Below are 17311 nucleotides of genomic sequence, written 5' to 3' on the forward strand. Positions count from 1 at the left end.
AGGCTCAAAAATATTAGTAAAAGCTGTGTGAAAGGGTGAGGCTAAAGTATTGACCTTTAACATAAAGCAAAGGAATCCATCATTGGTCACCTGCACCTAAGGCCTCCAGCCCCTGAAGCAGTAACGTGAATTTTGGAATTCATAGCACTGAAAGTTTATACCAAATATAAGTGTAAAAAGAAATCAACTTGAATTAATTGATAAAAACGAATATAATAACTGAGTTGAATTGATCAAGTTGAAAATTAACCACTTCTGGAAGAAACCAAAGTCGAATATGCAGGAATATCAAAACAAAAGAGCATGTTCAAACTTGAATGCTGCCAAAAAAGAAGTGAATATTGAGTAGAGGAGTATAGGGGGAGCCACATGCATTACATGAACATATAATGCTCCTATTGGTTAAAAGGTGATATATGCTGATTTGCATGAGCAACAGTTGAAGTGGAAGACTTATGTCTTGTGCATAGAAAAGTTCACATATAGAGGGCAGCACTGAATGAGAATAACTAATCTTGTGAGGGAAGTATCATACAAGAATCTTCAAGGTAAGAAATTAGGCACAACTATTTCTTTCACAAAATTTATTGCTGCTCAAAGAATGAGCTTTTATCAAGGCTAAAAAATAGGTGAGAATACATGAAGTCAATAAGTAATGACGCATAGTACTTATTTTATGAAATACAACATATAGCACTTACACAATGAGCCAAAACTATAGACAATAATTCTATACAATTCTAGTCGAAGAAAATTACTATCACTGATTCAACGTGACCCTAAGTGGGAGACATTAAATGTCCCATTATATGAATCACAGTATGTTAGGTTATTAGCTGTCCATTAATGCTAATAAAGCAATCATATTTCACATAAATCTTTAAACTCTGCACTATGTTCATTGTGCGTTAAATGTATTTTCTTACAGGTAAATTTCCAACTATTTCACAGTTAAATCTTTACCATACTTAAATGTATGATTAAATTACATCAGAACAGTATTAACCTGAAATAAAGTCACTGCTTAAATAGGACCTGATAACATCACCTGCTTCACTTCAGCTCAGGATTACAGATAAATATGAATGGAAACAAAATATTAACTAGATATTAATATCCATTCTTTCAAAGTCTTTCTTCTCAGGAACAAATATTATAATTTCCCCATTAAAGTAAAAAGAATGACAGAATTTCAGTTCGTCAGTGACAACATGTTATAATTAACTTTTTTTTTAATCATGTTATCTTTTATAATAACTGATGAAATAAATTTAGAGCCAATAAGAAATAATTATCAGCAGAGAGAATTATCGCCAAATAAAATATACTGTTCTCGAGTAACCCACACCAGGGAACCAGGAACTTGATCTGATGACATTCTTGAAGGTGGTAGAGGTACACTAACTCGAGATGATCCCATAACAGCATCCCAACTCTGGCAACCAGAACTGGAGTGAATGTTGATTGCATGACTGTACTCTGGTAACACCATTTGCAAGTCTCTGATCAACCTGTCCAACACAAGAATCAGTGCTTTTAAATAGACAGACATATACAGATATACATCTGTGCACACAGTTAAGATGTAATATTTGTTTTTAAAAAAATAGGGAAAATCACATTAGTCTTTTATGCAAGATAGATTTGTATTTTCTGTATATCCTGAGGAGGAACAATAGAATAATTTATATCTCTGAAAGAAGTTTTTTAAGTAAGAGGTAAAAAAAACACGTTTTTCAAAGCTATTTACACTGAACGTAAATATTACTTCGTAAACACTTTTCTAAAAGCGTATTTTTTTGTAACTTCAAAAATGAATGAAATGTTGATGCTTTGTTATAAAGAAATTCCCAGTTAGTTAACTATTATTGTAATTTCACAGATCTCAAAATGATTGTTAACACACATACACACAGGTTACACACTCTATGAAGTATGTATCAATGCTAAAGTACACAGTGGACTATAAACATTTTTTTTTATGTGCTTTCATTTCATATTAAGTACAAAACTAAAACTCTCCAGATTCTTCTTTAAATAGTGATCTGTCTGATCAAGGTACAGAATGCCTCTTTTTTTAACTCGCAGATCACAGAGTAATCAACTTTGTTGAAATACATGTCAATGACTGCTGTACTCACAATTTTCTGTTAGGGCTAAATATGGATGTTGTGTTTACATATTTGTAGATAATGCAGCTCTTTCTGAGACAATGATATACATCAGGGTCTATACTAGGAGCAGATTGTTGGATGATACTGTGGAATAAAATATTTTTGGTATTTTTATTAGATTTATAAATGACAAGTGAATGTTCTTCAGAAATTCTGGAAATTATATTGTCATCGGTGAGGTACTAAAGTTTTGTCTGGTGACCATGGCAGCTTCAGAAATTAGAATGGTAAGTAAAGGTAAGTGATATTTAAGAGCTTGCAAGCTACATAATGGAGTGTGTGTTTTCTATCAAATACTTAAGATACAAGAAACTGATAAAGAAATCTTTTATACCTTCAGATCTTAACTTGTAATTAATCTATTTGTTCACTACATAGCTTAGGAATTGAGAATATGGAAACAACTGAATATATGACATGTATAAAAAGAGTCATGGTGGAGGTAAGGTTAGGAATCATGGGATTTGTGGAGGTAAGGGTTAGGAATCATGGGATTTGTGAAGGTAAGGGTTAGGAATCATGGGATTTGTGAAGGTAAGGGTTAGGAATCATGGGATTTGTGAAGGTAAGGGTTAGGAATCATGGGATTTGTGAAGGTAAGGTTAGGAATCATGGGATTTGTGAAGGTAAGGTTAGGAATCATGGGATTTGTGGAGGTAAGGGTTAGGAATCATGGGATTTGTGGAGGTAAGGGTTAGGAATCATGGGATTTGTGAAGGTAGGGTTAGGAATCATGGGATTTGTGAAGGTAAAGTTAGGAATCATGGGATTTGTGATGTACTGGTGTAGATAAATAATAGTTTTCAAAGGAAATGAGAAAGTCTAAAAAGTTTTCTGTCTATATGAGAGGAAGTCTGGGGTAAAAGGAAGAAACAAATTGTTAAAATTATTTAAATTGCACACAGTGGTGTGTCTGGACACACCAACATAATCAGCAATACGGTATTTGTAAAGAAAACATTCTTTCTCTTTCTCTCTCGTATATATGCATATATATGTGTAGAGAGAGTGAATGCCTGGACAAACATTTGATTCAGAAATTAAACACTATTAATCTCTTTGAAACAAATGAAGACTTTTCTTTCCTATGACTTCATCCTTTCCATTTTGTTTTCTTTATTGGCCTTATCACTTTAGTATTTTCAACATTTATACCTATTTATTTTATTGGTTTCTATTCACTGCCCTTCTCTATGCTTTTTTTTCTATTAAATTCCCATATGTTTTATTGTTGTATCTTTTTGAATAACGCTATTCGATGCAGGAATTCATTACTTCACTGAGTTCATTTTTTAACATTATTGTTTCTATTCACATTCTACTTTCTATTTACTATATTTTTCATGATTTACCAAATAATTTATTGACTGCATTATTATTTGTATCTTTGTAGGTCACTTCTCTGAACTCATTTGTAGCTTACAAATTTGACCTCGAACATTCCATCCACGTGCTATTTGTTTCTTTTCTTTCACCCTAACTCTTCTATCGAAGGCTTCATTTCCACTGAAAACCTGATGAAGGGCTGCTATCTGAAACATTGTTTTTGAGTTCACCAATAAAGTAATTTCAAACTGGCAAGTTTCTCCCAATTACTATTTTTTTTCACATTTTGTAATTTGTTCAGCCGTGCAATTCTTTTATTACTGGAAATAAACTGAGCAAACTTCAAATAGGTCCACATTGTGGAAAAAAGCAAAATCAGATATATTTAATTAGATTCAGCTCATGTTCTACAAACAACATCAGCAAGTTTCATACAAGTTTCCACTGTGGTAGAATGTAAAGTTAGAAGTGGTCAGTTAGATTTACCTTTTATGTCCAACAAAGAAGGTCAACAGATTTCAGATATGTTTACACTAAAATTTGTTTTTAAACCTAGCATATAAAGTAACAAATACTGGTCTTCTTGAACATTCTGGTTTGCCTCTGATGTATCATTTTCAGGTAAACTATAAACAATAGTCTGATAATCTCTGAGCCACTTCCCATACTGTTATAAACTAGCTTTGCAGTAAACTTGTTTAAATTTGCAAGATTATTCTGAGACTAAAATCTGACCTTTTGGTAAAGCTAATTATTTTGTGTTACACCCTATAGAAAAAAATAACCTAAGGTAAAAAACTGCCCTTGTTGTGCATCCATTTAGTTCTGTATTAAACCCTGCTAAAATAGCCTAAGGTTAAAGCTAACACTGTAGTAAATCTGTTTAGTTCTGTGCTACACTCTTTGATAAAAATAGCTTGAAGTAAATTCATTTAGTTCTGCATTACAACCTTACAAGAACAACCTGAAGAACTTAAGCCTGCAATAAACTGATTAAATTTTGTATTACACCATATGATAATAATAGCCTGAAGTGTTTGAGCCTGTAATAAATTCACTTAATTTTGTATTACACCCGACAACAAGAATAACCTGAACTACCTGTCTGACCTTGCAGCAAATCCATATAGTTGTGTTGCACCCTATGAAAAGAATAACCTAAAGTGCCTGTTTGACCTTGCAGTAAATCCATATAGTTCTGTGTTGCACCCTATGAAAAGAATAACCTAAAGTGCCTGTTTGACCTTGCAGTAAATCCATATAGTTCTGTGTTGTACCCAAAATCAAATGTCTGACCTTGTAGTAAATCCATTCAGTTCTGTATTACATCCAGTGAGAAGGATCCGTGACATGATTTCTTGTATGAGAGATGGTTCCAAACCTTTCAAAACTTCCTGCACTAACTCTGGAACTCTCATGGCAGAATACATAACTTCTGGTGCAAGGTATAACTCTGCTCCAAGCTCCACTTTCTCCAGTTTTGCTATATCACAGCCTGCTTGGCTAAGAGAAAAATAAAAATGCTAATTAACATTCTTGCTTTGAAATCAGTACATTATTAATAAATTAATTAATTGGAATTTTAAAAATAATAATAGGCCTATACAAGTAGTTGCTTTCTTGAGAAACCCACTTGAAATAAAAATGTATCTCAGAACAGCTAATATAGGTATTAATACTTTTACCAAAATAAATCATAAAACAACATTTCAACCTTCTTAGGTCATCTTTACGTTGTTTTTGAACATTCTAATTTAGTGATTTATCTATCACTTATTTAAAATATATTACTTAAAACCTTCGTGGATTTTTTATTTTGATAATGAACTTACAGTAAAAAAGTAGAGCAAGAGAGGAAAAGTGCTCAAAAGTGTAGAATTACGTACATCCAGTACGTCAGTTTACAAGAATCCATTAACGTGATGTGTTGCTTTCCAGAAACATGAAATTTTCAATGTAGAAAAGAAGAAAAAAGTACTATTCATTTCATAATTTTATTTTAACGTACATTGATGATTCAATTCAGGGGCGTAGACTTTTTACACCTGATGGGGGGGGGATGATTTTTGCAACCACTTATGTAGACTGTTCAATTTGCAAATTGGTAATCTCTGATTACATGAACCTGAAAGCTGAAAACATGCAGTCACAGAGTAATCTTGTTGCCACAATACTTGCATGTATACTCAGACCTACTGACTGATACTTATGAACTATCACTTAGATCAAAAAGCTTAAAAGCACGCCTATATTAAAGACGTACATTTTGGCTACTGAAAAGGCCTACATCTAGGCCTAATTATGTGATTCGATTGGTAAGAACATGAGAATCACAAGAACAAACACACAATTTGTAGGCCTGTGATGCAATAAAATAATTCAACAGACCAAACTGTAGAGGGATGATTGTATGCACCATACCCCCACCTAAAATGAAGGAGGGGATGTATCCCCCCCAGGATCTACACCCCTGATTCAATTACAGTTAGAGTTACAGTATAGCAAATGACAAACAGAAATTAAAATCTAATCTTTTACAGAGAAAACCAACAAACTTTTGAGATTCATTTAGAATATTCTCGATGTTATGCACATGAAAGACAAAATTTAAATTGAAAAGATACATTTTATTCTAAGTATTAGAATCACCTTGCACTTAGAGAAGTCAGAGTTTGACTGAATCTGTAAATTCACATGCAAATCATTAATAGAAATATGATTAAAGATTTATATTCTTTGTTTAATATACCTTTGGTATTTACTATTTCTTAAGAAATTTCATGAAGATACACTTTGTAAGTACAGAATTATACTCACAGAAATAAGGATGTGTGCACAGAACTAATATTGAGCATATGGAGTTAACCTAAATTCTGATTATATAAACTGCCACAAAAATAATCAACTAATCAAAATCAGTGTTTCTAATTATAACCATATTTCTTTCTTGTAAGATCCAACAGTCTTAATTGCAGTTATTGAAAAGCACAAAATATTGTTGTTATGTTTCTTTTTTGCTCAGCCCAGTTTCAGCTTCAAGTAGTTTCAGTTGTTTATTAACTTAAAGTTTGTTTAGCTTTGGTGATTTTAGGGACTGCTTTGGGGAAGTATGGAAGGAGGTGTTGGTTCCTCCTGATTCATGGCTCTCATATTCAATCCTCAATGCCACTAAACTTGATTACCCTGTGTTTGTTATGGCAGAGCTACTTGGGCCATCCTATTATTGATTTTACTCTTCTGACTAGAAGAAAGGAAACTGGCTAAAAGCATCTGGTGTCAACATTTTTGTTTTCCTTTGAGTTGCTGACTAGATGGAAGGCAGCATCCACTGTAAATGTATTTTTTCTTATTTTTTTTAACTACCAATGAAATGACAACTGACTGGGAGCACTTGTTGCCAATTTTGTTTGCTTGCAAATACCATGATTTGTGGAACACTTTACTAATCAATTAATGAAATATAATCAGTTACTAAGGGCATCAATGAACCAATAAATAATTAACAGTAATCACTCACACTATACTGAGGTGTGTTTATTATTTCAAGCTCATTTATTTTCACAATAAAACTTAATTAATGTAAGATAATTTATTATACAATAATAGTTCAATACTAAAGAATTTCAACAATACTTCTGCATTTAATGGTGTAATTTGGTGCCTATCAGTATCATACTGATTCATAATTACATGTTAATAGTATCAGTGTTTAGTGTACTGTTACATCAGAAGTTTAACCTCTACCTCTTAGGTCGAACAAAAATACCACTTCTTCTGGGCGTTTTCTTCCTTTCTTCAACAGCAATGTTGTAGGACAAGTAACAAGAAGACTTCACTCGGCTGTTGTCCAAACTAGGGACACTGACCTAATACCAGAAATCAACAATAAGCCAGACTATCTTATTTCTGTACTTACAACATACACTACATGGCCAAAGGTATGTGGACACCCCTTCTAATTAGTGGGTTTGGTTATTTCAGCCACACCCAGTGTTAACAGATGCATAAAATCAAGCATACAGCAATGTAATCTCCATAGACAAACACTGGCAGTAGAATGAGTCGTATTGAAGAACTCAGTGGCTTTCAATGTGGCAATGTCTGTCTACAGTTGCAACACTCACTTCCAGGTTCCAAACTGCTTCTGGAAACAATGTCAGCACAAGAACTGTTCATCAGAAGCTTCATGAAATGGATTTCCATGGTCAAGCAGCCACACGTAAGCCTAATGTCACCTGTGCAATGCCAAGCATCAGCTGTAAAGCATACCGCCATTGGACTCTGGAGCATTGGAAACACATTCTCTGGAGTGATGGATCATGCTTCACTATCTGGCAGTCTAATGGATGAATCTGGAATTGGCAGATGCCAAGAGAATGCTACCTGCCTGAATGCATGGTACCAACTGCAAAGTTTTGTGGAGGAGGAATAATGGTCTGGGGCTGTTTTTCATGGTTTGGGCTAGGCTCTTTAGTTCCAATGAAGAGAAATTTTAATGCTACAGCTTACAATGACATTCTAGAGAATTGTGTGATTCAAACTTTGTGGCAAAAGTTTGGGGAAGACCCTTTTTTGGTTTGGCAATGATAATGCACCCGTGCACAAAGCGAGGTCCATAAAGACATGGTTTTCCAAGGTCGGTATGAAAGAACTTGATTGGCTTGCATAGAGCCCTAACCTCAACCCCATCAAACACCTTTGGAATGAACTGGAATGCCGACTGTCAACTAGGCCTTCTTGCAAAACATCAATGCCTGACCTCACTGATGCTCTTGTGACTGAATATGAGCAAATCCCTGCAGCCATGTTCCAAAATCTACTGAAAAGCCTTCCCAGAACAGTGGAGGCTGTTACAGCAGTAAAAAGGCAACCACCTCCATATTAGTGCCCATGGTTTTGAAATGAGATGTTCAACAAGCACATATTGGTGTGATGGTCAGGTGTCCACATACTATTGGCCATGTAGTGTATGTCACCATCATAAATATAATTTGTTGCAGTTTCTTATCATGCCTCTTGTACAACTGATAACATTATATGCATGCATACAGAAAGTAATGTTATACCTTAAAAACTTTTATTTGTGTGTGTGTGTATATATATATACGCACACACACAAATGCAAAGGGTTATATTTAGTTTGCATTAGTGCAAGAGAAGGTGAACTTATCCTAAAGTTCTTAAACAAATAGTAGAATGAATTCGTTCTGGTCTCATAACCATACTAAAGTCAACCAGTTGCATGTGCATTTTATACAGATTTTTATAAATTGTAATTCAACTATAAAAAAACTACAAAATATATTCAGACAAATTGCTGTTAAATTCATCACACCAGTTGACTTCTGTAACTAAAACTACTTAGTAGAAAAAATTGTCTTACATTGTCCATCAAACCCTTTATCTTTATAGCCTCAGCACAGAAATGTGCAATAGCTAAGCCCCCAACAGGAGAAGACCTAGTTCGCTCAACCTGAACTTTTCCTTGAATAACTAAGGTCACTACTGTGTTGGATGCCCCGCTGTCTATCACTAAACAAGTGTCAAGGTCAACTAAGTATGCTGCAGAAAGAGCCTTGTTAAGGAAACATATCCTAGATAACACGTGAAATAGAAAATTAAACATACATATATCAGTTTATCTCCATATAAAATACATACAAATTCTATAACCAAGTTAATTTAATTATGACAAAAATGATGTAAATTTTAATCAAGAAAAGGTCCTTACTCAATGTACATACTGCATTTCAAGAAAAAACAAACATATCCTGGAAATGGAAAATAGGCATACTTTAATTTAAAATTCAGCTTCCTGTTACAAATAAAAATTGCACAAAAACAAAAATATCAAGAACCAGAATTTTTTTTCATTCCCCCCCCCAAATATATCGACTTAATTTTTAAGAATGCTTAAAGAAAAGACAATGATATACATATATAGAAAAATAATATCATTTACATATAATCAAATGAAACTGCATTAAAATAACAGTAGCCCATAAAAAGCAGGTTCAGTACATCATACTATAATGGAACTCTTGCTTATATGATACTGGAAAAATGTATGTATTATGTGATGTGCAACTTCCAACTTTGCAAAATTTTATCCTGTGTGCATGTAGATTTCCAATAAAGGCCACGATTTTCCTGTTTCACCTCTGTTTCCTATCATAGGGAACTTTATTTTTTCCATTCTCAGAGTGCAGATATGATGTTATGAATATGTCACACATGGACCTAATGCACTGGTGCCATCTATACAAACATAACAGTACTGTCTGTTGTATGTCCATGTAAATACTTCACAGGGTGTGGATGGATCTTCACCAAAATTGGTATGGAAGTTCATTAGGTCCATGGGGAGATACAAGTTTTCAATTCTGCATTTTGTGATTTTTATGAGTGTTTTTACAGGTTTTATTTCACCACTACTTTGCCCCTGTTGATTGATCTTCACCATATTTCACATAAAAGTTTGTTGGGTCCACAATGAGGTACAAATAAATTTATAGTTTCACATTTTGTGTTTTGCTGTTTTTATGGGCATTTTGGTTTGTTCATTTTTTTAATTATACATAAAGGAAACAACTTTTCATGTCCCAAGATAACCTTTCATTAATCATGAATTTACATAACTTCCATTCAGGGTACAAGTACCCTAGCTAATCATAGCAAAATTGCTTTTAATAAGCAAATCAACAGCTGACATGACAACCACGGTTGATGTGAAGTTGCAGTGGAATAGTAACTTTAGAGCTACGTTGTAACATTGGCATTTCACAGGTAATGCTATTTCACCAAAACGTCAGGAAAGGATATGTAATAGTACTTTCAAGTGCAAAATGATGAGCTAATGTTGTGGATTTAGAATTTCCTAGAGAGGGGTATGCCTTATACACAACAGTATTAGAAAGCAAAGGAATATGAATCATCTTGAGACACCAGGATTATTCAGAGAGAGACCACCAATAAGTTATGTCCTAGCCCTGGAAAGCAACATTTACAATTTTGTAACAAATGAGAACCATAAACACAAAGGTCAGTAGCAAAAGCTGTTCACATGCCCTAAACAACAATGCACAGCATAATCAAGAAATAACGTAACCCAAAAAAGCAAGTTGCTTCAAAGAAATATGTGTTTAAGCATAATACACCTTGATCAACAAGAGAATGAAATAGCTATTCTTGCTGCTCCATATATAGACATATCTTTCGGGTCACTAAATATAGCACATATGGATTTCTTTGTGTTTAGGCTGTTAAAACAAGCACTAACAAATGAAATGGATTATGCATTACTATCAGAGTAATGGTGAGTTTTGAATATAACAATATTAAGACAGAGCCTTTTTCAATGGAAACAAAAGTGTACAGTTCAGTCAAAATGCATGGCCATCACAAAGAGTGTGACACACATGGTGAGGCTCCAAAATAATTTTAAGATAATAAACTCAACTTTCATATTCAACAGATATCACTCATCCAAGTTTTGTCCAAAAATAAAGTTTTGAAACAATAAGTAGAAGAAAGAATGGTTTGGAAAATTACAAAAATATATAATTTGAAGATACATTCATAATTAGTTTACCATCATGCACTTTTTATCAATGTTCAAAAATAATGTATATTACAGAATCTTCAATACAGTAATCATCAGGTCTTTACATAGAAATACATAGAAAATCATGATACTATTTAAAAGCACAAATGTTCTTAAAACAGCAACAGAGAAGATAAAATACAGACAGTATTTCAAGTAACGTATATTTATTAACAACCTGATGATTTAATTGAAACAATGCTTTACTCTGGAAATATAATTCATTTTTATGTATTTTCTAAAAGTTTCAAGTGACATTTCATAAAAAAAATCATGCCATACTTCTTCTCACTGCTTGAAACATATGATATTTGTTTTAAACTTCAGAATAGTCAAATTAATAATTTTTATTTGGTAAAACTTACAAAAAAAACAAACCTGTTTTATTTCACTGACTGAAAATTAATATGCATTAGTTTAGAGTAACTTCTATTCACTGTACTGGTTTTGAACGTAATGAATTTCTACTATGTTTTTAAATAATAATATTCTTTATTTTTTAGTACATCAATAAAAATTGTAAAATTATTGAAAATATTTTTTACACACTTGAATTTCAAAAAATACTATAAACATACATTCAGTAATACATATTTCTTATATGTGTATCATTTTATTCAAAATATTAATAAATCTGAATTTCATGCAAAGCTACTCGAGGGCTATCTGAACTAGTGAAGTGACAGACTAGAAGGAAGGTGGCTAGTCAACACCACCGGCCACTACTTACTGGGCTATTATTTACCAACAAAGAGTGGAATTGACTATCACATTATAACAACTGTGCAGTTCAAAGAGTGAGGTTGTTTGACAATGGGATTTGATCGTGCAACTTGCACAATGTGAATTGAGTGCCCTAAGCAACAGGCCACGCTAGATCAACATTAATGTAAGTTGCACAAATATTTGAGTGAATTATAACAGTAACTAACATACCTTGCAACTTGAAGTTCTTCAAACAAGTACCTTGCAATTTTCCTTCGTACATCAGTAGTTGTGTTGTAAGGTTCACAAAATACAAATGAAACACTTGGTTTCTTTACTTCATCCAGCATCACATATCTTTGTAATATATGTTGAAGGTAGTATTCTAGATAACAAAAATTCTCACCATTTAAAAAACACTGAAGAGGAGATTGAATATCACAGTCAGGATAAGTGTCTTTCAAAACAGAAGGAAGATCACTCCATAATGATGTTTGTACCACTGCTTTGGAAGCAGCTGCTAAGTCACGACTCTGAGTTTTCTTTGAACCAACAGACAGGTTTTCACAGGAATATTTCTCTCGATAGCTCAGATTGCTCATCTCTGACATAAAGCACTCACATACGCTGGAGTCCACTGTGTTACCACAGCCTATTTGTGAACTACCATGATCATATCTTTTACCCTTATCAGCCCGGTCACAAATATAACAGCTGAAGTCTGATCTACTTTGATTATTCACACACTGTCTATCTGCATCTGCACTTCTAAAGTGGGAAAAATAAGATATCTCTCTTGAGCTCATTAAAACAGACGGATGTCTTTCTATTGAAAACTTTGTAGTTAAAAGCCATGTTATTTTGCTGCCTATGTCCAGAGACATCTTGTGTTCTTGCAGGCTTAAGCACTCTGTTGAACAAGTTTTTTTACCACAATGTGAACATGTTGGTAAACCCTTACCATGTCTGTAGCATACTTTCCAGAGACGTTGACACTGTTTAAAATAGCTATATGTTACTGTATCCCTTCTGTTTTGTTTATCATCATAAAATTCTAAAGTTTCACATACAGGTATTTCTTCTGCTAAAATCTTTAATCCACATGAATCCAACAGCTTTATCCATTTGTGATACCTATGGTACAATGAAAAGATATATACATGTTTATTAATATGATGATTTATGAACAGTACAGCTTTCATAAATGTTTTTACAGATATACAAGCCACACATTCAATTCCAAACTACTTGATTGAAGTCATATTACTAGAACACACAAAAAAATAATTAATACATCTATAAAATCATCTAAAATTTCAGTATTTCATTCTTTCTGCCAAGAAATTAAAGATAATTTCATATAACTCTACCATGAAAAGTTTTAACCCTTAAACAGCAGCCAAACATTCCTGCTGTTTAAGTGTTAAACCATATCTAACTATTTAACTAATAAATGCACTGCATGTAAATAAATTATTTAATAAATCCAATATTTTACTAGATTTGCATACAACTCTCACGTGTACATTGGGTTAATTATCAAAAGTTAGGGATTGCAAAGAAAAGTCAATTAACATCAAGTAAATTTCTCAAAAAGTTGCACATGTACAAAATGTCTGTTTTTATCTAGCACTACTTACTAATCAAGATAAGCTGTAAACCACTGTAGTGTGTATGCATGAACACACACATACATACTATAGAAAACCCTCATTTTCAAAGCAATTTAAGTTTGGATTTAAAAATGTAAAAATGATTAATATTAATAAGGACTTTGAATGAACTAATGATAAACTGGATAGAGAAAAAATAAATATAAATGAAGTAAAATAAACTATATCTGTTATACATTGAAAATGCAAGAATACTAGAAACTTTTATAAAATAAAGAAGACCATATGTTAACATTTTCAGTTTTATGGATTCCTTCTTTCTTACTAGAATAACACTACAAGTCTTCAATCTTACATACATATATATCAACAGTCAGTGCTAATATTTTTCTAAAATTAACTTTAGGCCTAACAAAGATTTGTTGTAGTGTTAACAAAAGGAATATGCTGTACTAAGCTTAGAACTGTCTTACATTCTAAATCTGCCTTATACACAGAGTAGAAACCCAAAACAAACCAAATGTGAGGTTGGCTTATTTTAAAAAAACAACTTCATAATCAAGCATATTTTGACAATTTTAATATTTTCATACTAATTCTTTAATTTCTGTTTAATCAAAACTTTGGTTTTCCATGTCTTTATCATAATGTACAACATTATATCAACAAGATGAATGAAAAACCATACGTCATTTCCAAACTTTAATATAAATTTTCTTAAAAGCATTTAAATGACAATTTCTATACAATTCCAGCAGCTTTATTACCAGGTACAAAGTATTTCCTCAATAGCTTGACCAACTCAGCTACAACTAGAACTACAGGGTGGCCCGTAAGTCTCTACCCATCCATATATCTTATACATCCAGTGTATCCATGTGCTGTCCCTCATTCTCGCTGCATGATATTATGCAATGCCATGTTCTGTGAGACATTTTCCTCAACATAGCAGGGGTTATTGTTCCAAATGCCGCAGTAACAGCTGCCTTCATCTCATCATTAGTATTATAACGTTGTTTAGACACAACATATGGATGGGTAGGGACTTACGGGCCACCCTGTAGATTGGATCACCTGAATAATCATCTCAGATTTTCCACTGGACAAAATCATTATCCCAGCCCACTTCACCTAAAGAATCGTCACCCCAACCCATAATTAATATAAGCTCTATAATTAGGGTACTAGAAATGAAAAATTTAAACCTTGTGTTTCATAGACCTTTATTAATGGGTTTACAGAAAATACAAGATTAATATACATAATCATTGATTACACATTATTAAGATAAGATACAAAAATAATATCAACAATATTTCAAAATTCACAATATTTATTGTAATCACCTAAAGAATAGTCACCCCAGGTTGTCCACCTGAAGAATTAAAATCCTGTCAAGGTCTGGGGTGATGATTCTTCAGCTGATTCTCAAAATCATCTTCATCAGCAACCTATTAAACATGGAATTCAAATTAGGCTAACCTGAATGCAACACCTTGCACTTATTATATCAAGATAGAAAACATTTGCCAAATATCTGTCAAAGTTAGCAACTAACCAGTCATTCTGTAGCTCTTCAATGTCTACAGTATAGGTAAAATTATCGTAATGTTTTATGCAACCAAAAAAACTGTACTAAATAAATAACCAAATTAATAATAATAAAAAGCAAAATTTGAAGCATTCACCTCTAAAACAGTCCATAATTAATAAGGATTCAAAATGACAAAATTCCATGAATAACACTTTTTTTTTTCTTCCAACTATCCAGAGATGTGATTTACTTAACTTTGGAAACGCCAAGTACAATAAATACACACCCTTCCTATCACTCAAAACACAAGTCACATCCTTAAAAATGTTTAACATGTTAGTTACAGAAAATTTCTTGTTAGTAAACCTTTATTTATTTTCCTTTTAAATATTATATTTCACTTGATACTTTTTCAAAGCTTCTTTTATTGGTCTACATTTTTTACCACTATACATGTATGACTAACTGATCTGTCACCTCCAGAGCAGTCTTACTAAACCCTTTTAAAAATAGGAGTAACATCAGTAATTCCTTTATCTTCAGGTAGTTCCTCACCAGCTGTTGATCTAGTATAAATTAAAGAGGAACATTTCTGACCTTTCACCTCCTTTGATACCACATGGAAAGCATTTTCTAGTCTTGATGTTTTGTCAGAAGGTGGTATTATTAGTTTTAATAATTATTGCTTTTAACTATTTATCATTGTGATTGAAGCAAAACTATTTAGTATATATATGCATAAAGTGGATACACAGGAGTTGAATTTTATTATAAAAATAAATCTCACATACTTATTTTTTATACAAATGTATACGCATTAGCAAAACACTGCATCATAAAATTTAATAGTGAAAAATAATTACTTAAAAAAACAGTCACTGAACAATTATGTTTTCCTTCACAATACTATGTACTGAAACACGATATATGCTGCTTGTCACTAAACGTTTTCAGATGGCACAGCAAATATACGACGCCTGGTTCATTACATAATATAATATTTGAACAAAAAAATAAAAAAACTCAAATATTTGTGGATTTAACATTTCACTGTAATATTAGTGAAGTGTATGCAGCATATGGCTTGAAATTCTTGTGAAGTCGGCCATTTCCTTTCTAGTCAATTTCCCTTCAAACAAGAGCGACTTTTAAACCAAAATAACTTATGAGTATATTTTATATAAAAATTATCGTGTATCAATTACTACTATGCTAAGTCATCTGAGAAATATTTAAAGGTTAAAAACCGTAAGGTCTAAAGCCACACTTCAGGATTACATTTAATTTCTAGTCTGTCCACACTACCAATAACATTAATGTTGGACTGAATAGTTTCCTTCCCATCATTTAAATTATTAAAAATTATTGTGTTAATGTTCGTTCATATTTTCTTAATTTTTTTCATTTTGTTAGTATTATTATTATAAACCAAACAGTGAAATACTAAGCTATCTTACCACAAGTATTCTGAACGAGTGCACTCCCGTAATCTTTTACAAGTTTGACTCAATGAAGAAATATCATTAACCGAACAAAACAAGAGTAATTTATTTATTAACTCATTTGACAGTGTTAACAAGTTTGTAGTCGTTTCTCTATCTATACCATCCATATTAAATTTACTAAATCGGTTTAAATAACAATAACCCCAGACCAATCCATCTTAAAACATCCGTTAAAATAACTAAGCAACCACTATTTACTTCACTAATAGAATAAACATATTATTTCTGTTGGTTGAAGCTGTACCGCCATCCTCTGTTTCATACCTGAAGTACTACATTACATTTTAAAGGCATTATTATTAACTTTGATAAATATTTTTCTCAATTGGACAACTTTGAAAATTACAGCCTCAACCAGTAAATAAAAATCATGTTCATGTATACAAATTTGTGAAATGTTTATATTTAAACTTTATTTTACTTCATTTCACTCTAGCAACCAAGTTGAATTTATTATTTATTTCGAATGTGTGCAGATTTCGCATAACTTTTGGTCCAGAAAACTGTTAATTTAATCTTGTTTTTAAACAGCTAACTTTATTTCTTTATTGTTCTCAAAACTGGTGATACCTGTTACCACTACTGAAGAATATTCCATAATACAACGTTATGTAAGGATGTCTACAGCAGTGCCATGAGACTGAAAATAATATTTTAGTGGATAGAAAGACAGTATTTAAAATCAAACCTCTAAAGTGTGTGCTTATGTGTACGAAAGTGGAATTTCTCGGTCATATTGTATGTAAAGAAGGAAATTCCGTGGATCACGCAAACATAGAATTTGTTCGAAATTGGTGTCAATAAATGACCAAACAATAAATCCCTAATTCCATTTTCTCGTATAGTACTAC

General features: G+C 32.5%; 1 protein-coding gene across 2 annotated transcripts; it reads right to left on the reverse strand.

Annotated features, from left to right (window-relative positions):
- Nucleotides 1-569: 569 nt before the first annotated feature.
- Nucleotides 570-16725, reverse strand: LOC143223588 (uncharacterized). Of its 2 annotated transcripts, XM_076451719.1 has the most exons (6): nt 16413-16724; nt 12040-12942; nt 8884-9094; nt 7245-7366; nt 4797-5003; nt 570-1511 (listed from the first exon to the last, which is right to left on the reverse strand). In XM_076451719.1, exons 1-6 carry the CDS (start codon nt 16565-16567, stop codon nt 1295-1297), a joined length of 1815 nt encoding a protein of 604 aa, XP_076307834.1. In that variant the 5' UTR covers nt 16568-16724; the 3' UTR covers nt 570-1294. The 2 variants fall into 2 exon arrangements, with proteins under 2 accessions (XP_076307834.1, XP_076307835.1); XM_076451720.1 differs by lacking the exons at nt 7245-7366; nt 8884-9094 and having other exon boundaries at nt 16413-16725.
- Between the last annotated feature and the right edge of the window lie 586 nt (nt 16726-17311).

The sequence above is a fragment of the Tachypleus tridentatus genome, chromosome 8 (assembly GCF_004210375.1).
Source record: "Tachypleus tridentatus isolate NWPU-2018 chromosome 8, ASM421037v1, whole genome shotgun sequence".
Taxonomy (NCBI): domain Eukaryota; kingdom Metazoa; phylum Arthropoda; class Merostomata; order Xiphosura; family Limulidae; genus Tachypleus; species Tachypleus tridentatus.